The 23,865-nt window shown below is 44.6% G+C and overlaps 2 protein-coding genes across 3 annotated transcripts; both read left to right on the plus strand.

The window, feature by feature from the left end:
- The first annotated feature begins 29 nt into the window (after positions 1-29).
- Positions 30-9,384, plus strand: LOC136433700 (patched domain-containing protein 3-like). 2 transcript variants are annotated; one of them, XR_010755654.1, is made up of 4 exons: positions 30-758; positions 4,188-5,213; positions 5,526-8,078; positions 8,536-9,384. XR_010755654.1 is itself a non-coding variant. In XM_066426141.1 (3 exons), exons 2-3 carry the CDS (start codon positions 4,232-4,234, stop codon positions 7,400-7,402), a joined length of 2,859 nt encoding a protein of 952 aa, XP_066282238.1. In that variant the 5' UTR covers positions 30-758; positions 4,188-4,231; the 3' UTR covers positions 7,403-9,384. The 2 variants fall into 2 exon arrangements, 1 of the variants encoding a protein (XP_066282238.1); XM_066426141.1 differs by having other exon boundaries at positions 5,526-9,384.
- Positions 9,385-10,510: 1,126 nt separating this feature from the next.
- Positions 10,511-22,711, plus strand: LOC136433701 (putative N-acetylated-alpha-linked acidic dipeptidase). The gene is made up of 17 exons (XM_066426143.1): positions 10,511-10,981; positions 12,072-12,224; positions 12,777-12,918; positions 13,565-13,690; positions 14,071-14,251; positions 14,678-14,780; positions 15,004-15,099; positions 15,819-15,904; positions 16,107-16,226; positions 16,367-16,513; positions 16,629-16,696; positions 16,859-16,965; positions 17,761-17,851; positions 18,182-18,431; positions 18,904-18,985; positions 19,213-19,305; positions 22,109-22,711. The coding sequence occupies exons 1-17, from the start codon at positions 10,776-10,778 to the stop codon at positions 22,299-22,301; spliced, it is 2,244 nt and encodes a 747-aa protein (XP_066282240.1). The 5' UTR covers positions 10,511-10,775; the 3' UTR covers positions 22,302-22,711.
- The last annotated feature ends 1,154 nt before the right edge of the window (positions 22,712-23,865 follow it).

Here is a 23,865-nt window from a genome sequence, read left to right on the forward strand (position 1 = left end):
CGCTTAATGCTGCATTGAAAAAGTTGTAGATGTTAGAATAGGACAACTGTTCAGTCGGAAAATATGCGGATTGTTCTTGTTGAGGACACGACGGCTTAGTTCGACGATTGCGTACTTAAAGAAATTGTTACCCAAACACTTGAAGTTTTTGCCCGCAGCTGAATGAACTCGAGAGGAAAACGTAGAACTCAAGATCGGGAGCTCATTAACATGTATGTAAGTGACCGGCAGGTAGAGCTGTCGGTTTCCATAGCAACCTTCAGAAATAGCGACCCAGTTATGACGTCACCAGCACGCTTGTGGGGCTGTCACTGGCCTGTGTATCGTATCTACCGATGTGATATAACTAACAAACAAGATGGCGACTCGTCCTTTGCCCGCAGTGACAGGTGAGCTGGATACGGTAAACGTAAATAGAGGGTGTGGCCGTGACGAAATCAAACAGTGCGACGGCTCGGTTCAGTCCGCCATTCTTTACGCAATCCTGGGGATCGACATCTGCATATGAGTTACCGACGTCAAATTCCGACCTACCAGACGGCTGCTTCTTTATATATAGTCGGCAACTTCAGGTCCGAGGATGTATACTTGTTCCAGTGAACACCTTGCCAAGCACTACGTCGCAGGCAAACCGCCAGGCCTGACTGCGTGGTAACTTGTTCTACTTAAGCGACCATTGCAGAGTGGTTGGGGTCGGGTTTCAAGAGTGTCGGACAAAGGACCCATCGCCGACTAGGACGACACACACAGTGATAAAGGTATAGACCAACATTCAACATTCATAATGCTATAAGCCACTGCTGATAAAGCTAAGGCTGTTCCAGAAAATAAACAATGTAAGACAAGACCGAAATTTGACAATAATCCCTTACCTGTATCTTTATTTCTTTAAATTCTCCCCAAGCATTTCTGTTCTTTGAAATGGGCACATACCATCCTCACATTCTTGCCCATTTTTTGTTTGTTTTTTCTGTGACAGTCGGAACTGCGCACCTCTGTGACACATCTGTATGATACTAAAACGTTTCGTCAGGTTTCTAAAGATTCTAAGCATCCAAACGTAAGGCTCCGTCGTTAATCAACATCGTCACCGCACCACAGTGTCGGTGTATATCAACATGGCACCTTAAACGATTAAACTTTTGTTGACAACTGATAGAAATGATAAAAACTTGAGAAAAATGCATTGATATATGTCACACATTATTCTGATTCCACACAAAAATCCCGTCCACTCCGTCCTTAATGATTTCTAGTAGGCATTGTCAGTTTTACTCATACATGTAACGTTAATGCTAGCTCGCTTATCACGTGTGAATCCTTCGTTCAAATTTTTAGATCATCTAATCTGACAGATTAAACATTGATTTATCATAAACAATTCTTGGACTATCTGTAGGTAACTGTCACTATGAAACATTGCTAAAAGGCTGCGTTATTTCCTCAACAGTGGAGATTCAAGGCTCTAGTAGTGACATGCCTTCTTACAAACCACGCCTCCTTTCTCCTAAAGATCGATCGCTGAACAAAATGGCTGAAAACGCTCGGTCGGTCACAAGCTGGCTGTAGGGTGCGGGACATATCAACACGTGTAGGAAAATACCCGTGAGGTTTTGTCTGTCATCCATTGGTTACGCTGCAGTGCTTATAATTACAATCAGTATACACATACAAATCGAGGCATATCTATTCATGTGCGTGCTATGTGTTTTTTGCCATGGTGAGCGACGGCATTGTCACACTACACGACCGGTCGGTCAGAGGGGTCCTACATCGGAGGTGGTCCCGAAAGAACCGGTATAAACGGCCTGGTCCAACTGGTTCTCTTAAGTCAGATACGTTGGACAGAGTTATCATTTTCTTGTGGTAGGTGGCTATTTTACCAAAGTAGATTCAAACTCCTCACGTAAATATGACAATATGTATGAACTGGGTCATCTGCAATGTTGAAATCCTCGCATGTCTCATTCTTGAACGCCATTTTACTGACCTCAACAGGAACAGGTGTAGAACGGTACTAGACAGTCTACAGTACGTAAGTCGACCGACTTCTTTACTCTCCAAGCAGAGGATTGGGTCCGGCTGGTTTTTGACGTGTTTTAGGCGTTTTTGTTGGGCTTTCTACTTTGTCATGTTTTTTTCTATATAACCCATATAGACAAAAAAAAAACATGACGGAGTAGAAAGCCCGACAAAAACGCATAAATACACGTCAAAAACCAGCCGGACCCACTCCTCTGCTCGGAGAGTACGACTTCTTATCACTCTTGAATTGTTTGGAGAGGTATAAAAGGATTACAAACTAGCAAAGCACCTTTGTGTTAGGATAGTCCATCTCAAATCCTATGCGAACGGTGCCCTGGTACATTGATGTTTATACTTTCATCAAGGAATCCAGGTGTTGCATTGTCGGTGGTGGTTATGTAATTAATAAGGGGCCGGGGTTGGCGCAAATGACATATCGTCTTTGCCCGTTTGTCATCTTACAAATCTACTCCAACCATAATGTTTTCTGAAGAATGTTTACATGCTCTATTTCAGTCACCGAAGAAACAAAGGGCATGTAGACAACACCATGTGATCAGATGTTTGCAGTTCATTAATGTGTTACCTTTAATGTGATACAAACCTAGGAGAAAACAAGTCCTGCGCAATTTGTACAGTCCATACATCTTGGCCATCATTCAAATATATGGTTTAGAACACCTGGCAGCGTGTATGTGCAAGGGATATTGCGAGAAGTTTGGGGTTATATGGATAACCCATAGTTGCAATTTTTTTTTTAAAGATGAAAATGATTTTGATTGAAAGTAAAGGGTTCGTCGTCGCAGGCAAAAATAAGAATTCAAGACAGAGAGAGTGAGCAACAGGACACGGGCATATAAGTAAAAGGGCATTGTTAAGATTCGAGTTGGCTGTTTATTGGTATCCGCATTTCATGATTCACATTTAACAGTTTTTCCATCAAATTCACTGAAAGATCATATTCATACTCATATCTATACTGGTAGTGTTCCTGACTTTCTTTAAAGCTAAGATGATATCAATTCTATTCAATTCGTTTATCAGTTGCTTTCCATGTGCCCTTTATTCAGTTGTTCAAGTCAATATGAATGTAAGTGTTTCTCTAACTGGTTGCGTTAATGTGGATTGATGAAGTTGGGAAGAATGCTTTATGAAGCCTGGAGTCCAGCTTTATTAGCTTTAGTGTTAGTAAAGCTAATAAGGCTGGACTCCAGGCTATGCATTATGACCTTGTACGTCAAAAATGCGTCGGGATCTAGACAGATGGCAGTCATAATCGAAAAAATGTCGCTACGTTTCAGTGTTTTTAATTCATAGGTTTATTATCTCTCAGATTGTTAAATCAATTCTCTAATGCATTTTAGTTTATTCAATATGCTTCCTTTGCATTACATAACAAAGGAACACATTAAAAACGCGAGTGATAAAATGAATTCCATGTGACACGCGGCAGATGTATCTGAGCCGACCGCTGACGTGGTGCTTTGTTTGAAGTGTCCGCTGTCACGGGGGTGCCCGGACTGCAAGCAGAGCCCGGACAGTATTTGTTATAGAGACAAACAGAAGTAGGGGAAAGGTGAACGGGAAGTGCTGTGTCATGGGAGTTATATAACTTTCTTATTCGTGCATGTAGATGTTTCTCTCGTCTCAAAATTGTATAACTGATAGACAGTCTCATGGTCTGACACACCAGGCCAGCACCTTGATAAGTACTGGTAGGTTGGGCGATCACTTAGCTCAAGCAATGGCGTACCGCTCTCCGAGTTCTCAAACGCGAGGTGGGCTCAAGGTACAAGGTTACCAATCTCCTGAAACGATAACTGGGGATGGCTCATGTAATGGCTTATAGCGTAAGACTATAATCAACAATCAACACGAAGACGCCAGAAGGGCTTGTTATAGATCTCGTGGTCTTGTGGACCTGAAGCAGAATTGCAAACCAATAGACCAATCTATGTTACTGATCCATTTTTGAATAGATTGCATCACCTTTCCTTTTTCTATATATAGATGATATACCATATGTTTAAACTGACGATGTGGTTCATGATTCCAAATGTTCTATAATGGATTACAATGAAGGCAATGTCATCATAATGATAACAGCATAAGCAAATACTGATACCTGTTGTTCTAATTGTGTATGCTCCATCACATTTCAGACATCTGACGAACCCAAGTGTTTGGCAAGACGTCTTGCGGCGCCATGATGGAACATAGCTTCATTGAAAGATGGATGAGCAACGGTTTCAAGAAGTTCGGACGGATAATTGCAAAACAGCCACACGCCTTTCTGTTCGTCTCCCTGCTTGTGGCAGGGGGTCTGGGGGCAGGACTCTACTTTATAGACAACGAGAATTCTATCGAGACACTGTACACTCCCGACAACGGGGCAGGGAAGGCCGAGAGGGCATACATTCAGGAACATTTCCCGATTAACGATTCGGAACATTTTCTACCCTCCCGTCTGATCACATCGGGGCGGTATGCCGCCATCATCGTCAGGGGTTGTGGCAATCTCGCGGACAATGTGCTACACGAGGCGGTTGTGAACGCGACTGTTTCTCTTCATAAAAGCATCACGCAAATAGAAATAGAAGACCAGGAGTTAACCTTTACCTCCGTCTGTGCTAAATGGGAATCAGAATGCGTTGTGACCGGCCTGGACTTCTTGGATTACGTCGCGGCGCAGGTGCCAAACGTTACGGTAGGATACCCGCTCCAGGACAGGATTTTCAGCGGTGCCGTCCTTGGCGGTGTGACGCTGGAAGACGGGACGGATACCGTGGAGAGGGCGACGGCTCTCAAGCTGATCTACCATCTCAGGTCTTCCCACGAAGATGACGATGCGTCGAGCGAGGCGTGGGAGCGCGCGTTCCTCAGCTACATGGCGACGTTTTCCGCGGAGTTCATCGACGTGTCGTGGTCGACGTCCCGCTCCCTGGAGACGGAGATCTCCGATCTGACCATAAGCTCCGTCCCCACGCTAGCGGCCTACACCGGCAGCATGCTGATGGCGTTCGCCGTCCTGTCCTGCCTGATGATCGACCCGGTGCGCAGCAAGCCTTTCCTGGGGATGGTGGGCGTCCTGGGCGCGGGGATGGCCGTCCTGGCGACCATCGGCCTGATGTCCTACTGCGGAATCAAGTTCAACACCCTGGTGGCCGCCATGCCTTTCCTGGTCATAGGTCAGTACACAACACTTGTAAAAAAACAGTTAAGTAACATATCCATAGCGTTGGTGGAAAGGTTTACCTTACACAATCGCTGTTCCAGAGAGGTGCGGACATGCCTTCCATGCAGTTTCAATATGGACATGTAGTTTGTGGCAGGTACTCCGTAGTCTGTGACTGGATCGCTGGCCGTAATGTTTTCAATACTTAGCTATCATTTCTTCATCAAAACAGTCTATATGATCTAAGCTTATTTTTGGCGCCCCCACCTTTACTGTCATGTATAGCAATATTTTCACTAATTACGTCCTCTCTACACCTCTTCAGGTGTCGGCGTGGACAACATGTTCATCCTGCTAGCGGCGTGGAGGAAGACCAACCCGTGGGACAGCGTGCAGGAACGGTCGGCCAACACCTACGCCGAGGCCGGAGTCTCCATCACCATCACCACGCTGACCAACGCCTTGGCCTTCGCTGTTGGCGCCATCACAAGCTTCCCGGGGGTCCGCGTGTTCTGTATGTACAGCGGGATAGCCATAGTGTTTGCGTACTTGTTTCAGCTTAATTTCTTTGGAGCGTGTATGATATATGACGGGTACCGAGAGAAACAGAACCGACATTTCCTGACGTGCATGGCGGTCCCCTTACCGTCGAAAGACGACCAGTCGGGGTGTTGCCAGCAATCGTGCTGCAGGGGGGACGCAATGGGGGGAGTCGAACAGGACGGCAAGGATCACAACGATCACCTCATTATGCTTTTCTTCAAAAAGTACTACGGGCCTTTCATGACAAACGAGTGGGTTAAAGTAGCAGTTATGGTCGTGTTTCTTGGGTACCTGGGCGTCGCGATTTGGGGGTGCGTACAGCTGAGGGAGGGCGTCCAGCTCAGTAAGCTTGCGGGCGACGCCTCGTACGTCGCCCGCTTCCTCGAGCAGGACGACCGCTACTTCAGCGAGTACGACATCAGGGTCGCCGTGGTCGTTAAAGAAGACCTAGACTATTGGGACCCTGACGTGCAGGATCGAGTTGAGAACATGTTAGCGAGGTTTGAGGACACCGCGTTCACTTGTGGTAAAAACGAGTCTGAGTCATGGCTTCGTGATTTCTTGGCATTAAAAGACCTAATCTGCCTCAATCCCTATCTACCGCAGTTGAACCCAGCTAATAAAACGTCCTTCATAAAGTGCCTCAGGGGCCGATTTCTTGAGATACCTGAATTCTCCAGATATGCACATGATATATTGTTCAATGAAAACGGTACTGGAATTATAGCCAGTCGTTTTTTTGTTCAGACCAAGCAAATTGACGGGACTCTAAAGGAGAAAAACATGATGATAAATATGAGAGATTTAGCATCTGATGCGTCTGTAGAATCAATTGTTTACCATCCGGCGTTCGTTTATTACGATCAGTACACCGCCATTCTACCCAACACCTTGCAAAACTTAGGTATCGCCACGGCCGCCATGTTAGTTGTATCTCTCATCCTCATGCCCCATCCAATCAACGCCGTCTGGGTCACTCTCGCCATTGCGTCCATCTGCACCGGCGTTCTCGGCTTCATGACGCTCTGGGCCGTCAATCTAGACAGCGTTTCCATGATTAACATCATCATGTGCATCGGGTTTTCCGTCGACTTTTCGGCTCACATCGTCTACTCCTTTGTCACGGCGGAGGAGAGTGGTCGCGACGCCAGAGCTGTGCATGCGCTCTACAGTCTGGGCGTGCCGATCCTCCAGGGGTCGTTATCGACCATCCTGGGTATAGCCGCACTGAGCACGGCTCCCTCGTACGGCTTTCGTACCTTTTTCAAAACGGTGTTCTTGGTCATCGTGTTTGGACTTGTGCACGGCATTGTCTTCCTTCCCGTTATGCTGTCCTGTTTGGGCCCGCAAGGGGCGGCAAACTTGAAGGAGAACAGGAGTGACGAGGCCCAGGCCGGTCATTTTAATACCTCCAATCATAACGCGGAGGACGGCGGGAACGTCGTGCTACAAGATGTAAAAGTACGTATACAGAAAAACAATGAAAACCCACTGATGACCGTCAGTATGAAGACCTGGCTCGACCATTTAAAAGATGAAAATTTACAGAAAGGTGAAAATTTACAGAAAAACAAGGGCACGACTGAAAGTCAATTGAATCTGACAGCGAACCCAGAAATGGGTGTTTCAATGGAGCAGATCAAAATTGTACCCCGTTGATGCTCCCCCAATCACTTCATCCAACGCTAGTAATAATTATAAGTGTCATGTTAACAAACGTCGAGATCTGAACATCGGTCTAAATTTATATATCAAACCTCATGATCACCGCTACAAAGTATCAGTGAAAAAAACTTAAAGATCGGAGCAAGGGCTTCAATACAAAAAGAGTAGGTGCCAAAATCTGACTCGCTCTTCCCAATTGTCACTTCCGTTGCTGTGTCGTCATGGTAAACTTTGTCAGACATGCCCATGTAATATGCTCTATTTATGATGTAGTAGATGTATAAGTCAGCAGTTTTGTACAAAATCTTCTTAATTCAATGAACTAGTCTGTGATTACAGTTATAAACAAAGTGCAAACTCGTTCAAAGGTCATGGGTAGGGTAGCTAAACGTTTTGTTACATTTCTGGCTGCGAAGCAGCATGTTTTAACTAAGACACAAATAAACACCGTGCCTATGTTTGTGCAAGGAGGCCTTCCTTGGTTTGTGTATTGACAGGCCAAATATGATTTGGAAAACCCAGCTGCCAGTTTTACTATGGCAGAAGAATGTGATCCCCCCGCAAAATGTTACGTGTTAACACTCAAATGTAACTTTACATTGTTCTATATATTGTTTGGTGCAATGCAACTTTTCTAATGCAAACTTACGATCAAGTAAGTACTTTTATGGTATGTAAAAGAGTCCGTTGCCCAAAAAAATGAACGGCTGCATGTACGTGTGTCTTTATCGGTGTAAAAATCCCGTTTAGCTATCCCAGCCGATATCAAGCGTCAAACTGATGAAAGCTTGTTTGTAACGGAAGAAATTAACAGGTAAAGTTCGGCAGCCGCGCGCGAGGTCGGACGTCCACAGCCGGACATTGGCGGTAATTCGGTCGATCACTTGCAGCTGGAAAGTGCCTATTTAGGGGGTCTAGCTAAGTGCCGTTTGTAATTGCCATAAAAAGGTATTGTATGCCAACTGTTAGTTGGCAATTTTTTCAAATGATCTAGGGTAGATGAGCTCAACAGAGAATGAATGACATTGGTGCATTTCCTATAGCTTCATTACGAACGCGCCCATGTAAAACACGTTTTATAACATGCAAGCCGATGGGGCGAAAAAACTCATGAATGAGACCTTAAGTAGAAAATTGATTGTATATATAGGTATTAACGGTATATAGTCTTTCGAGTACATCGAGCTTCAATATGAAGTAAAAGTTGTTACAAAGCGGCCATTAATTGGGTCTTGGCAGCAGTCCCTGTTTGTCAAAAGCAAACCAGACGTGACGTATCATAAGACAAACCAAGGACAAACCAACGTCTGGTAAATGAGGTCGATCATTCATTGTGGAATTCACCAGATGATTACGATTTCTAGATAGCACTAAGCTATAGGCAGGCCAGTATGAGTTGAATGTAACAACACTTTGCTCTGCAGATCTGACTGAGCCAACAAAACAATCAAATATCCGATGTATGAATATTTGATAAGAATAAGGTACGGCGTTTCCTACTTATGTGCAATGCAATGCAACAGCTCCAATGCAAGGTTACCGTCGCTGCTGCTAGAACACTTTTTTTGTGAAGGAGCATTTCCTTGGTCAGTTGGTGTGTGTAATTAGTTACTTTACAGACAAAGGAAAAACAGAAAGATTGTAGTGAGCAAGGCAACATAAATGCAACGTGTTTGTTGTTATATATTTGTCAAAGCATATGATATATTTTTCAAAGTACACGATGTGGAAGATGCAATCATTGATGCAATGTACTTTTTGTATGTCTTTTTAATGTACAGCCAAATTAAGGTAATCAATGTATATACTGTGGATTTACTCAAGAAAATCTCATTGTTGTTTATACCAGTGTACCCATGTCATTTTTTTGTGGTTACTACGGAAGACATATAATCCATATTTTTGCTGTGTTCTTTGCTTTACTTAAACCTGACATGGAAATGCAACAAAATAAATGAGATTTCTGTGATACATAAGGCTTGTTTTCACCCTTTCTTTTGTGGATTCTTTGCTAATTGAATGTAACATATTACTGGTGAGGAGGCGTGCTTTAGTCTTCAGGGCGATTCATTACCGCACAACTTAGGTCGCCAAGAAAGTTACAGACGTTAGCACATATGGTCTAGTATATGAACAAATCACGCCACCTTTCGGCAGTACGTTTATCTGCAGATTTGTTTCCAAACCTATTGATCCTATTTTACTTTTATGGCTCCCGTGTGTCTTCTGTCCTCTCAGCAAATATTTACGGAGAGGACAGAAAAGACTCAGGAGCTATAAAAGGGTTTGGATACCAGGCAAAATGCATCCAGGATATCTTGCCTTTCAGTTTTCATCCACTGGCTAATCTACACACATTTGGCATACATACTACATAGCCAGCTAATATGTATGACTGGAAACACATAAACAAGTCCCCTAACTAACCAAAAGTCTAGATTTGGTTGTCGGCCTTTGTCTCACAGACATGACAGGGAGCCACTTCACGACAAAAGCGGTGGAGGTAATCAATTACCTGCTGACACCAAGCCGTGGTTTAAAAATAAGCCCCTTTTAACCGCCTTGCCGAAACACATGGAGTCAAATCAAACATCAATGGTCACAAGCGGCGTTTTGAGTTGCCCATTTCTTTCAGCTTCAAGTGAACTTTTGTATACAGATAGAAATCAACAGGAAATGTTTTTCACGTTTAGGTAATAGCACTCATCATCACTTTCCGTGCAGGCAGGGGGGAGTAACGGTACCTGACCACAGATGTCGTCCTCAACAGCAGGGGTTGAGATATGTGACATATGTAAGCCGCACCGCCCCTTGGAAAGGAGCCCGGCAAACACGAAACAAACGAACTTATGGGCGTCGTAACCAGCCACGTGTGACAGTATACACGCAGTTATTTCCAGCTACTAAATTCAGGAGGACATAGTGTCCTCCTGAAGTTAGTAGCTGTATCATACAGCTACTAACTTCAGGAGGACATATATTGAGTAGTCAGAGTAAGCACTCGGGGGCATTTGGCGACTACGGCAGGAAACCGCCCCTTTTTGATTGAACGCCGGTGTGTGAAACTGTGGCAAGACTCAAGCAGCGGCTGTGACGCAAGAGCAAGGTCACATTTCACTCGCGGAGAAGGAACTAACGGATCCAATCAAGACTCCATCCTGCGGGTTCTCGCTCTGCCAGCTGGGTGACCTTTCCTGGCTCGAAGGTTTCTGGGGAATTTCTGACAGTCCACAGCAGGAGGTGCTAGTGCAGCTCTGTACACGTCGGCTGAGAGCCAAGTTTGTCATACAGCAAACCAAGGGTCACAAACGGCGTGTTCTTATAGCTGATTATACGCAAGAGGTTGGGTAGACTTCAACACATCGCCATGGATGGAAGTCGAGGAAGATTTCTCGTGGCGGCGGTCATAGGGCTGGTGGTGGGCGTAGTTGTCGGAGTGGTCATCGGCTATTTCTCCCGCCAGCCCGGCTCAGCGGCGCCCTGGGCGGAGGAGCTGGTCCGGGACGGGGACGCCTCTGCCGGCAGGAGGGTGCAGGAAGAGATACTGCCCGAGAACATCGAGGAAAATCTCAGGTAATGTCAAGAAACTTTGAGGGATAATCTTATCAATATCATTATTTTCATCCTTCGGCCCATAAATGGGTCGGGGTTACCCTGTGAGTCTGTGCAGTGGTTTCACATGTCTGACGTATAGATATCCACTGCTGACGTTGGGATTTGACATGCCGTCTTACTTTATACCAGGTAACAGCCCCTCCCATATGTAACGGTCTTTGCCACCGATGGATCTGCTTGGAGATTACAGCAGACCCTCCTTATTGTCCCACATGCCCATGTACCGTGCAAAGTTCTCAACCAGCCGTTTCGTGTTAAGTGGCCTCAACGTTGCGTACTGTGCTGATGACAGGTGGTAAATCTTTGCAACGCGACTCCATCAAACATGCCTTACGTTGTAATTGGAGGTACATTTGTCGACCACAATGAACCTCAGCGGAGAACCTGCAGCCACGTACACGTTTAGTATCATGTTCTATGGCCTTCACCCAAGCCAAGGAGGTTATATAAACTCCTTGCTTCACCGTGACCCAATCAAGTTTACAGACCTGATAAACGTTGACAGTACGGGGTTATTGTGCCAAGCCATTTATCTAAATTACGCGTATCAAGTGGCAAGAAGCAGGCATGGCAGGGGGCGGTTCAGTTTGGTAAACACTCCACTACCCTTATACAGTATTGGGCTTCATTTCGCACTCTCTTCTTCTCGGTCTGTTCACTCTTCTGCTTTGTTCATTCTTAAACGAACATTAGAAAACAAGAAATTGAAGATATCATGCCTTGCGCGCGCGCGCGCACACACACACACACACACACACACATGTACACACAACCACATACACACATACACATACACATACAGAGTGACATACACACACACACAATCACATACACCTATACCTACACATACACATACACATACGCACACACACAGACACACGCGCGAAGGCGAACGCTACCCAAAACATAACCTTCTCACGACCCAAACTATAACTCCGAACATTAGTCTCCGTATAGAGTTATGGACGGTGGCGAATGGCTAGAGTTATGCTGCTGAGCCCGTTTAATGGCATGAAAAAGCTGACTTGACGCCTGTGTCCGTCCACAGGAGGCTGACGTCCGTGCCGCACATCGCGGGGCGGGAGATGGACCTGGGCCAGGCGGAGGAGCTGCGGGACAGGTGGCTGCAGTACGGGCTGGACTCTGCGCGTCTCACCCCGTACGACATCCTGCTGTCCTACCCCAGCAGTGAGGAAGACAGGTAATGTTGCACGTTGCAACTGTCCGGTGTTTCTTTAAGAGATAGTGCGGCCGTAAAGGATTACTTATCTCCTCAAGTTTATGAACTTACGTAAGGTTGTCCTGTGCCGTAATTCATAACTGTTGTTTCTTCACCTGTTATGGATTGACCTGGTCTTTTTCATCATGACGACCTTTCATGTGCGGCTTTCCCACTTGAAGTGATATGTCAAAAATACCACCTTGATGAGTGAGCACCCACGTTGTTTGCAATGCAATAGCTGGTGTGTTACGCCGAAGGGCGGTTATACCGGCTGTATAGATACTGATACGGATCTAGAATGCGTGTCCATGCGAGATCTGCTCCTCACCGGATGCGACAAGTTAGACGTACATAAAACTGAAGGAAGGCGGTTAAGGTCCAGGCTTTTCAGGCTGATTTGCGATGTTTAATTTTCTTATCGCTTGTGTGTTCTGATATGGCCAAGCTTAATTGATATGCCAACCGTAGAAGTTCGTAGGAGGCTACACAACGAGTGTATTACAAATGTCTCCTGTAACTCGTATCCTCCAGACCTAGCCGAGTGACGCTGATGGAGGCTGACGGGACGGTCGTCGTCCAGTCCCAGGTGGAGGAGGCTCCACTGGACCGTTACCAGGACGACCCCAACATCGTCCCGCCTTTCAACGCCTACTCCGCCTCCGGAGACGTGGAGGTAAGAAACGATTTTAACAAACTGTAGGGTTTATCTAGTCACCTCCTTACCCACCGATGTTTGTCCGTCAACGTTGACGGGAGGGTCTTGGGAATTTTTCCGTCATAGGAAGAAAAGGTTCTGACAAACAAATGACTCCAATAACGGACTGGCGGGCACTGGCTAGAGTCACCTCCTTTGCTTGCTGAAAAAGGAGTAGAATTTTTCAGATGGGGCAATTGATTTACCAAGGGAGTAATAAAGTCGGTCATAGAGTTACACAGTTGCAAGCATTTGGCCAAATTCTACTATTTTTTCTAGCAAGCTAAGGAGTCCGGTAGAGAGTAGGTTTTATCATACAATGATGACACGCATGGCACGGCAAGACTAGTTTCGGCCACATGGTTCATGATATGGGAAAGTCTTTCGTCAATCTGTGCCACCAGACATCTAAATATAGTTAGGTGTTCTGGAAAAACATAGCTGCGTATGTATCACGTACGTGGACGTGCAAATACGCCTATGTTTCTTTTCACTCCAACAAGACGTCACCGAGGATGTCCCTAGTGTCTACCTTTCCGCGGTCTCCACACTTAAATTTGCTACGCGTCGTTGATACTAGCTAGAATGTCTCCAGGGTGAGTGTTGTTGTGTTTCGTCCCGACAGGGAGAGCTGGTGTACGTAAACTATGGCAGGGTCGAGGATTTCTTCCATCTCCAGCGCGACCTGAATATCGACCCCGCAGGGAAGATCTGTATCGCCAGGTACGGCAGCATCTTCAGGGGAGACAAGGTGAGTCCATGAGAAGAAAACCAACCAACAACCCACAAATGGTCATTACTGGCTTTTCTTGGCCCACTTTCCATTTGAAAGATTTGCACAAATATTTTCCAGGAGGATCCACCCGATACCTACGCTGCTAAAAATACCCCAGTTCCTTTTTATAAAATCTTAGATTCAACAAAGAGGTAAAGGATAGACGGTTATCTGATATACAAGGACAAATCTGTCAACTTGTGCCAATTCAATTATGAAGCCACATGATAAAAAGTAGCTGTGTGTGTCAAAACACATTTGCAGCAGCCGCGCTCTTTCTGGTTTAACTTAAACTCTTTTCCATTTTGTTCTTTGCAAGGAGTTTAACTGACTTCATTCATATCAACTTTCTTAAGGCGGAAAAGGCCGAGCAGTTCGGGTGCCTCGGTCTCATCATCTACTCGGACCCGGCGGACTACTCTGCCCGGGGCTACCCCGTGTACCCGGACGGGTCTATGCTGCCGCCCAGCGGCGTACAGCGGGGATCACTCATGATAGCAATTGGCGACCCACTCACTCCTTTTTATCCTGCAAACGGTACGAAAATGTTACCTATCGTACAAAGCCCCCGTTACACATAGCTGAACATGGCCGCCCGACATTCCCCCAAACCATGGTTGGGAGTGCCGGGTTATGGAGCTAGGGCGGCTGTGGTCGGCTGGTGTTCGGTGCGGTGGGCTGGTAGTCACATGGCTACTAGTCACAGTAGCCACATGAACTAACGTTTTGAAAAAAATCGGCTGTAGACGGGAGGTCTGGAACGGGTTGGCTGGTGGTTGGGAGCAAGTCAGTTGCGCTGTTCTACTGCAAAAGTATATAGTATCCTGTGCCACGTGTGTATGTAGTATTTTGTAGAGCATATCAGCTTCCTAGAATCGTCAAATAGCTGAAGTTGCCAAATTATGTATCTCATACACCTGTTGAGCAATGAATTTACTTTTTGTTATGTTATGTTTATGGCAGAGTATGCATACAGGCTATCTGAGGAAGATGCTAAGATAGATGCGGGACTTCCGGGCATCCCCGTCCATCCTATCGGCTTTGGGGTCGGCATAGAGTTACTGAGGTGCGTCATAATGAAGTTCATATATACCGTGGACGAACTTTGCTCGTTCTAGCAAGAACCGTCATAATTCTAGTTTCTATAGTTGACTGATTGATTGATTGATTGATCGATTGATTAAATTTATCATAAATATGCTGATAAACAATTTTTCCACAAGCAAGTTAAATCCATAAGCAATCAGATAAGAATGGATCAATAACTTGAATTGATGTTTTACCGACAGAAACTTGGGAGGCAATGAAGCCCCCGCAAACTGGCGGGGAGATCTGAACATCACATACCGGACAGGACCAGGGTTCCAACAGCCACATACGGGCAGGTTTGTAGTGTCATACATAGTTATATTCCACTCCATAACGTAGGTTTAAGAGTAGAATACATTGTTTTTCCCTGATGTTTCTTGTTAACATGTTCTCCTTCTTCTCCTCCTCCCCCTCCTCCCCCTGTTCAATCTTCAAATCGATTCGTCTCTGTCATATTAATGCCAAATGACCTGCAAGTCGGCAAAGAGGTAGAAAGAGCCAATACCCCAGGATTTTTTTCATATAGGCCTTTAAATGATTTTATTGTGGTTTATGGCCATTTTTAGTCCAACCAAAACGTAAATATTTGGCCTTCAGTCCCATGTGTTATATTCAAATGATACGAAATTTGGTACCTGTATAGGGGTGCCGTGGACATATGCCGTGGACATGGGGTTTCAATAACACTTTTGATATACATTACTTTCAAATGCTTCATTTTGCGATTTTTGACGATTTTTAGACGACAAATGTACATTTTCGGCTCTCTTGTCCTGGTATTACAACCGGCTGGCCTGAATACTCCAATTTTGCATGGGGAATGAGATTGGGTGAAATATGCTGTATTGGCTTGTGCAAATGTTGCCTTTCTTGTGTTTATGTAGGACATGTGGACTTCCGCTTTCCGACTTTATAAAATACTGGTGTGGCAGTTGAACCCTTCATCCTATGTATGACCCATCAAAGTCATTGAGAAAACCAACATATATGTTCTAAATTCTGGTTACCATCACAGGAGAGTGCGTCTTCAGGTCAACGTACAAAACGAGGTCAAGAGAACATACAACGTCATCGGCGTCATCGAAGGCAGTGTTGAACCAGGTGATATAATTTGTTTTCATGAACATTTCTGAATTATAAAGTTATTTATTCCACCAAAGAAATACAACAATCGACGTTTCGGTGACCGTCTGTCACCCTCCTCAGGGAAATAACGACTATATATGTTTTCACGGTTGCTGTTTATCTACAAAGAGATAATGTCAAAGTCAATATCAAAGTCATATTCTTTATTCACCCATAGACCGGTACGTGATCATGGGGAACCATAGGGACGCCTGGGTGTTTGGATCCGTGGATCCCTCCAGCGGAACTGCAGTACAAGAAGAGGTTGCTAGGGCCTTTGGAAAACTGAAGCAAGAAGGTACATCTGCATACGTAGCTTTGTTTGTTTGATTGATTGATTGATTGGCTAATTGATTGACTGATGGACTGGTTGATTGATTGATTGATTGATTGATTGATTGATTGATTTAGTCCCTCATCTGACATCATTTTGTTAAGGTTGGCGCCCACGTAGGAGCCTTGTATTTGCCAGCTGGGGCGCCGAAGAGTACGGGTTGATCGGCTCGACGGAGTGGGTGGAGGAGTACGGCAAAGTACTGGGCGAGCGGGCTGTGGCTTATCTTAACGTAGACTCAGCTGCTGTTGGTAAGTGACCGAGATTCTATCCGCTGAAGGTTCTTTTACACATATGTTATAGACTAGTTTCGAACACTCGATTGAAGCTCATTGATGGTCTGTTCCTGTTTCATTGTTTCCACAGGTAACTTCACGTTCAAGAGCAGTGCGAGTCCCGCCATGTTTCAGTCTGTCTTCGATGCCACGAAAAAGGTAACTTTGAGGTCCAAAACGGAGAGTTTTCTATAGTAAAGATTTTGCTGCAACCCACAAACAGCTTAACAACAGCTTTAAACTGAGGAACGTTGTGCACCCTCCCTGTATAGTAGGATCCACACATCGTAGCAACTTAATGTTGTCTCCTGTTGCTGCTAGGTGCCGGACCCGGGAGTGAACCCCGCAGGCAGCAGCTACAGCTCCGTGTACGATTCGTGGGCAGCAAAGCTTCCCAAGGACGAGGGAGATCCCAACTCATTGCCAAAGTAAGTAGCAGGACCTTTTAGAATGTATTTTTGCAAGCCAGTTATTTTATCGTCAGGTTATCGGTGAAGGGGATCAACAAAGGAAAGAAATATCAAAATCTGACTCACTTTGTTTCCAACGCATTTGACGAAACTATGGACAGGTTTCCAGAAACAACCATAAACAAGAGTTTGTAGACCTCGTATCTCCATGAACTATACTGTTTATGCAAATGACACATTTACATAATATATGCTTGGTCATAAACACCTATATCTAACTTACACATGTTGCCATATTGACAGTCCTATTATTTTCCACTTATTATGCAAATTAGAAATTTATTTGCATACAGGTTTTCTGTTGATGCATCACTTGCCATAAACTACATATGTTACATGCATTTGAGTCTTAGACTGGAAAACACTGCAAATATAGTTTTTCCTCATTAGTTACGCAAATTCAGTCCCAATAAGAAATTACTTATTTATTACATCACAAGCTAACTGCCACCCAAAAATCAAGACCATAGCACGTCCAGGTCAAAAGATACAAAAACGGAAGTTCTGCTGCAGTACCAAGGTCACATACCAGGGGGGGGGGGCAAAAATCGACCTTGAACTTCGGCTTCACAACACCTTCCCACATACCAAATATCATCGTAATCCATCAATAGGTTCTTGAGTTATGCTGACTACAGTAGTGCGGTAACACAAAAAGACAAACAGACAGACAAACAGACAGACACACCCAAAACTATATCTCCATTTTTCATGGAGATAATCACGTAACGTTAGGTCCACTCTTCCTTACAGAATAGGCCAGCTCGGGTCAGGAAGTGACTACACGCCGTTTTTCCAGCATCTCGGCATCTCGTCTATAAGCATCAACTTTCAAGGCGACCCGGTAACGTCCTAAACCAATGGCATTATATAGCGATATACTGTCCTTGCCTAAACTGAATTTCGTTCATCAATTGTGTCGCGAAAACAATGTTACTCCTGCTCTGCAGTGAGTCGGCACTTATACTAATGTTACACGTAGTGAGCATAGTACAGATATAACGCGACATGTCTAGTTTAGACCGTCTTATATTTGCTAATCAAGATAAAAAAGATACCTAGATTTTCGTGTCGAAGTTTCGGCGTTCAAACAGGTTGTCTTGGAGCTATTGATATTCTGGGAGCTTATTGTTCTGAATCGTAACATTCACTACTTCTGCGTACATTGCTCCAGGCCGTAATTAACTTCTACGCCCTGTACCACTCATCTTACGAGACCTTTGACCTCGTGAAGAACTTCATTGACCCGGAGTTCAAGGTTCACCAGGCCGTGGGGCGGGTGTTGGCGGAGATGGCCCTTGACCTGGCAGACTCGCTTGTCCTCCCGATCGACCCCACCGCGTACTCCACCGCCCTACAGGACATCGCCGGCTCCGTCAGGACGGAATATAGCACGCAGTTTGATGCTCAGGGCATCTCAATGGGTAGCTAGATTTTTACCTTCACCAAGAAGATGATGTTTTCGTGCGTGTGTGTGTGTGTGTGTGTGTGTGTGTGTGTGTGTGTGTGAGTCTTTGTTTGTCAGTCAGTCTGTCTGTCTGTCTGTGGACAGCATAGCTCGAGAAGTCGTTGATAGATCTTGATGATATTTGGTTATTTAACTGTTTATCGGCCACCAGCGGCTTACCATCGTACTGCAGCAGGGGGTTCGGTTTTGATACCTCGTCTTCTGGTCACGATTTCGGTTGGTAGATAGCCATTGTGCTCGGGAAGAAGTGACATCCTTGAAGTTTGGGCCCCCTAGCAGCTAGCTTTAGAACTGCACGGGCGTTTCAGTTGCATGCTTTGGAACAGGATAAGTCTATGCATATAGTTGTATTTGAATGCTACTTTAAGTTAATGATTGACACCATTCCTACCTTACGTGACGTCACTAGCAATGCTTCCCTATTTCAGAATACCTGGACTCCGCCGTGGACAACTTCACAACAGCAGCCCTCCGCTTGAAAAACAGGATGACGGACATTGACAGGAAGAAGTAAGAAACTGTCATTACATTCCCACTATCACACTGGCCTGGGGTGAGGGCCCCATCGTCCTGTCCAAGCCGTTAATGAAAAATTTTTCTTAGGCACAATTCGGTGATTCAGAAGTGAATAAATCTGTGAAGAATATAATGTCAAAAGTCTAGGTTTTACAACCTCATTTTGGATGAATAGTATTTATTATTAGTTGAACTTGACAACATGATTTTGTTCTGTACAGTCCATTGGCTGTCCGTCTTGTAAACGATCAGCTGATGCAGTTGGAACGAGGCTTCATCGACCCGCTAGGCCTGCCGGGAAGGGAATGGTACAGGTAAGATGGCGTCTCCACGGTGGTTAGAGCTTGGATCATGCGCAGTGAGGCCACATGCGTTTCGTTTGGTAAATATGAGACATTTTTGCATAGGAAGGACAAATCGAATGATTCATATCGCGATTTAGCCAAATTGTTTGTCTAAACCTATTCTTCGTAGCGTAAAAGGACACGTTTCAGTCTAACGAGTTGTAACGCTATGATATAACCTTGTATCTATGGGTCGTTTGTGGAATAACTCACAGGACGGAAATAGCACCCAAAGTTACTATCTCCCTCTGTAGTATTTCAATTGCCGTGTCGTGAAAATATCTGCTCAAACATTCTGCTCGTTAATTTTCTGCGGACTGGTACATACTCCACCCTTAATCAACCGAGTAGAGGAAGACAAGGCAAGGGCATTATTATCTCCATGAAAAAAGGCTTTTTCATGAGATACTGTTTTGCTTGCGTTTGGTGTCTGTGTGTATGTATGTGTCACCGGACGCTTAAAGTCGCCATAACTGTAGAACCTGTACATGGATTGAAATGATTTTTGGTATGTGGGTGGGTGTCAGGTGGAGGAAGGTCAAGGTTGATTTTAAGCTTCCTGGCATGTGTGACTGGAACTGCAATGGCGTATTTGTTAAAATCTTAAATGTAGAAAAACTGAAGAGTGGATGGACAGATCGTCATGTTCTTTGGTACACAGGTAGGTTAGACCAAGTTGTACACACTTAAGTGCAAACTATGCAAATGAGACCGAATTTGCATAAGTTAGGAGGTAAATCGTTTGCATGTGTGTCGTCGGATGCTTAAAGTCAGCATAACTGTAGAACGTGTAGATGGATTGTAATGATATTTGGTATGTGGGTATGCGCTGGGAGGAGAATGGTCAAGGTCGATTTTGGGCCCCCTGGTTTGTGTCCCTGGAACTGCAATGGCCTATTTGTAAAAATGTTCTAAAGGGGTTTAACTGAAGAGAGGAGCAACAGATTTTCATGTTATTTGGTACGCTGGTAGGTTGGACGGAGATGTACACACTGAAGTGCAAATCATGCGAAGTTATTGTGTTTGTGTGTGTGTGCGCGTGTGTGTATGTTTGTGTCACCGTGTTTGTATGTATGTGTCACCGGACGCTTAAAATCAGCATAACTGAAGAACGTGTGAATGGATTGAAATGATATTTGGTATGTGGGTAGGTGCTTGGAGGAGAAAGGTCAAGGTCGATTTTGGGGGCCCTGGTATGTGTCACTGGAACTGCAATGGCGTGTTTGTAAATATTTTCAAAGGAGAATAACTGAAGAAAGGAGCGACAGATTTTCATGTTATTTGATACGCAAGTGGGTTGGGCAGAGATGTACAAACTGAAGTGGTAATTATGCAAATTTGGACTGAATTTGCATAAGTAATGAGGAATATCTACTTCTCCATTGTGGGTATGGGCTTTGAGGTCACACCTGTTGAATCCATTGGTCTCTTATCTAGGGCGAGTATTCCCCAATTCCCAACAGCTGGTGGTTCCGCTGCCCAAAACCAAGTAGATGTAAGGGTGGTAACTCTACTAATGGTGTTGCAGAAAGTTATATGTACCTTTTGTTTCATAGCACGGATGTTATATTTAAAATGTAGGTACCTTTAGAACAGGTCAATACACCTGACAATAATTTATGCTAATGAGGACCTAATTCGCATAATTTATGCATAATCGTGTATTTCCCTAACCGTAAAAGCTGTGGCTGTCATATGTGAGATGTAGGTACCACTAGGAAAGGTGAATACACCTGGATATAAATTATGCTAATGAGGACCTCATTTGCATAATGTATGCAGAAACTTGTATTTCCCTTACCATAATAGCTGCAGATATCATATTTGAGATGTAGGTTCCTTCAGGAAAGGTTAACACACTTGTCCATGAATTATGCAAATGAGGACCTCATTTGCATATTTTATGCGTAAATGTGTATATCTCCTACCGTAAAGGCTATGGATGTCATATTTGAGATGTTGGTACCATTAGGAAAGGTAAAAAAGCCTGGCCATAAATTATGCTAATGAGGGCATCATTTGCATGATTTAGGCATATCCCTTGCCGTAAAGGCTACGGATGTCATATTTCAGATGTAGGTAATTTTAGGAAAGGTGAACACACATGGCCATAAATTATGCTAATGAATATCATTTGCATAATTTATTCATAAATGTGTATTTTCCTTACCGTTAAAGCTACGTATGTCATATTTTAGATGTAGGTACTTTTAGGGAAGGTGAATACACCTGTCCATAAAATATGCTGATGCGGACCTCATTTGTATAATTTAGGTATAACCTTGTATTTCCCTTACTGTAAAGGCTACGGATTTCATATTTGACATGTAGGTACCTTTATGAAAGGTCAGAAAACCTGGCCATAAATTATGCTAATGAGGAGTTTTTGTATAATATATGCATAACCCTTACTTTAAAAGCTACTGATGATATATTTCAGATGTAGGTACCTTTAGGAAAGCTGAACATACCTGACCATGCTAATACAGACCTTGTTTGCATAATTTATGCAGAAACTTCAGGATTCCCTTACACTACAGTAAATGCTAAGGGCGTCATATTTGAGGTGTAGGTAACGGGAGGGGAATATCCTGCATTTTCCCGAAAATGTTGCCTTTCTAGGTTCTATTACGTGGATACCCTCTGGCACACAAAACAAAACAACCAGCGGCAACAACAAATAACTAGGGAAAATAAGCACATCTCATATAAAAACAAATTTCATGGAGATTTTGGGTCTTCGGACTCTTGTAATATTTTTTTTCCTTTCCAGGCATGTTGTTTACGCGCCCAGTGCTCATAACTCATACGCTGGCCAAGCCTTCCCGGGATTGGCTGACGCCATGTTCGACATTGAGAACGCAGCCAATCAGACGCAGCGTTGGGAGGAGGTGAAGAAACAGTTGGCTGTCATCACATACACTGTCCAATCAGCTTCCACAGCGATAGAGGAAGGCGGCCTGTGATGGCGCCTGATGCAACTTCATATGTAGTTGTAGTTTGTTGTCCATCTGCGTATGTGTAAGCATGTGTAAAGATACATCACAAGTACTGTAACTTAATGCAGATAAACATCGACACACTTAACATCTGCAAACGACATTGTGGTTTCCGTCCAAAGCACCATACAATTGATCTGAAGCACGCACAAGTCCAGTAAGGTACACTCGGCTCCGCCTCTGAGGCGTTTCCAATATATGTTTTTTATGGTGTTATCATTGATTCGATATACTTACTTTAATTATATACTGTGAAGTGTTTGTTGTCTATGGTCATACCAACTTTTAGGATTCTAAAATATTACTTCTACCGCTGTAAACGTTAGCACATATGCCCTAGTACATGAGCAAGTCACGCCACCTTCCGGCAGTACGTATATCTGCAGATGTGTTTTCTTTAATACACCCAGGCTATCTTACTAACTTGTCAGTTTTCATAGCCTGGTATTCAAACCTCTTATAGCAAATTGCGGAGAGGAGACTCGAGAGCTATAATAGGTTTGGATACCAGGCTAAGTTTTCATCCATCCATTGGCTAAACTACACAGTCGTATTGGGATTCACATGTCCAGCAAAGATGGATGACTGAAAAAAACCACAACAACTCTCCAAGTATTAATAATGAACCAATCACAAGTCTACATCTGGTTATCGGGCTTTCTCACACAGGGAGCCAATTTCACGACAAAAGGCGGAGGTAATCATTTACCCGCCGATACATGGCGTCAAGTCAAACACCAAGGGTCGCAAACGGCGTGTTTGAGTTGCCCATTTCTTTCGGCAGCAAGTTACTGAGTATGCGAACTTTGGTACATCACGTCAGATAGAAATCAAGGAAATGTTTCTCACGTTTAGGTAATAGCGGTCATCATTACTTAACGGGTAGGCAGGGGGGAGAAACGGTACCTGACCACAGATGGCTTTTGTCGTCTCCAACAGCAGGGGTTGAGATATGTAAACCGCACCGCCCCTTGGAAAGGAGCCAGGCAAACACCAAACAAACGAACTTATGGGCGTCGTAACCAGCCACGTGTGACAGTATACACGGAGTAATTACAGCTACTAAATTCAGGAGGACAGAGAGCAAGCACTCGGGGACATTTGGCGACTACCGCAGGAAACCGCCCCTTTTTGATTGAACTCCGGTGTGTGCAACTGTGGCAAGACTCAAGCAGCGGCTGTGACGAGAGGCCAAGGCCCAAGAGCAAGGTCACATTTCAGGACCGACACACTCGCGGAGAAGAAACTATCGGATCCAATCAAGACTCCATCCTGCAGGTTCTCGCTCTGCCAGCTGGGTGACCTTTCCTGGTTCGAAGGTTTCTGGGGAATTTCTGACAGTCCACAGCAGGAGGTGCTAGTGTAGCTCAGTACACGTCGGCTGACAGCCAAGTTTGTCATACAGCAAACCAAGGGTCACAAACTGCGTGTTCTTATAGCTGTTTATACGCAAGAAGTTGGGTAAACTTGAACACAACGCCATGGATGGAAGTCGGGGAAGATTTCTCGTGGTGGCGGCCATCATGGCCAT

The sequence above is a fragment of the Branchiostoma lanceolatum genome, chromosome 4 (genome assembly GCF_035083965.1).
Source record: "Branchiostoma lanceolatum isolate klBraLanc5 chromosome 4, klBraLanc5.hap2, whole genome shotgun sequence".
NCBI classification, from domain to species: Eukaryota; Metazoa; Chordata; class Leptocardii; order Amphioxiformes; family Branchiostomatidae; genus Branchiostoma; species Branchiostoma lanceolatum.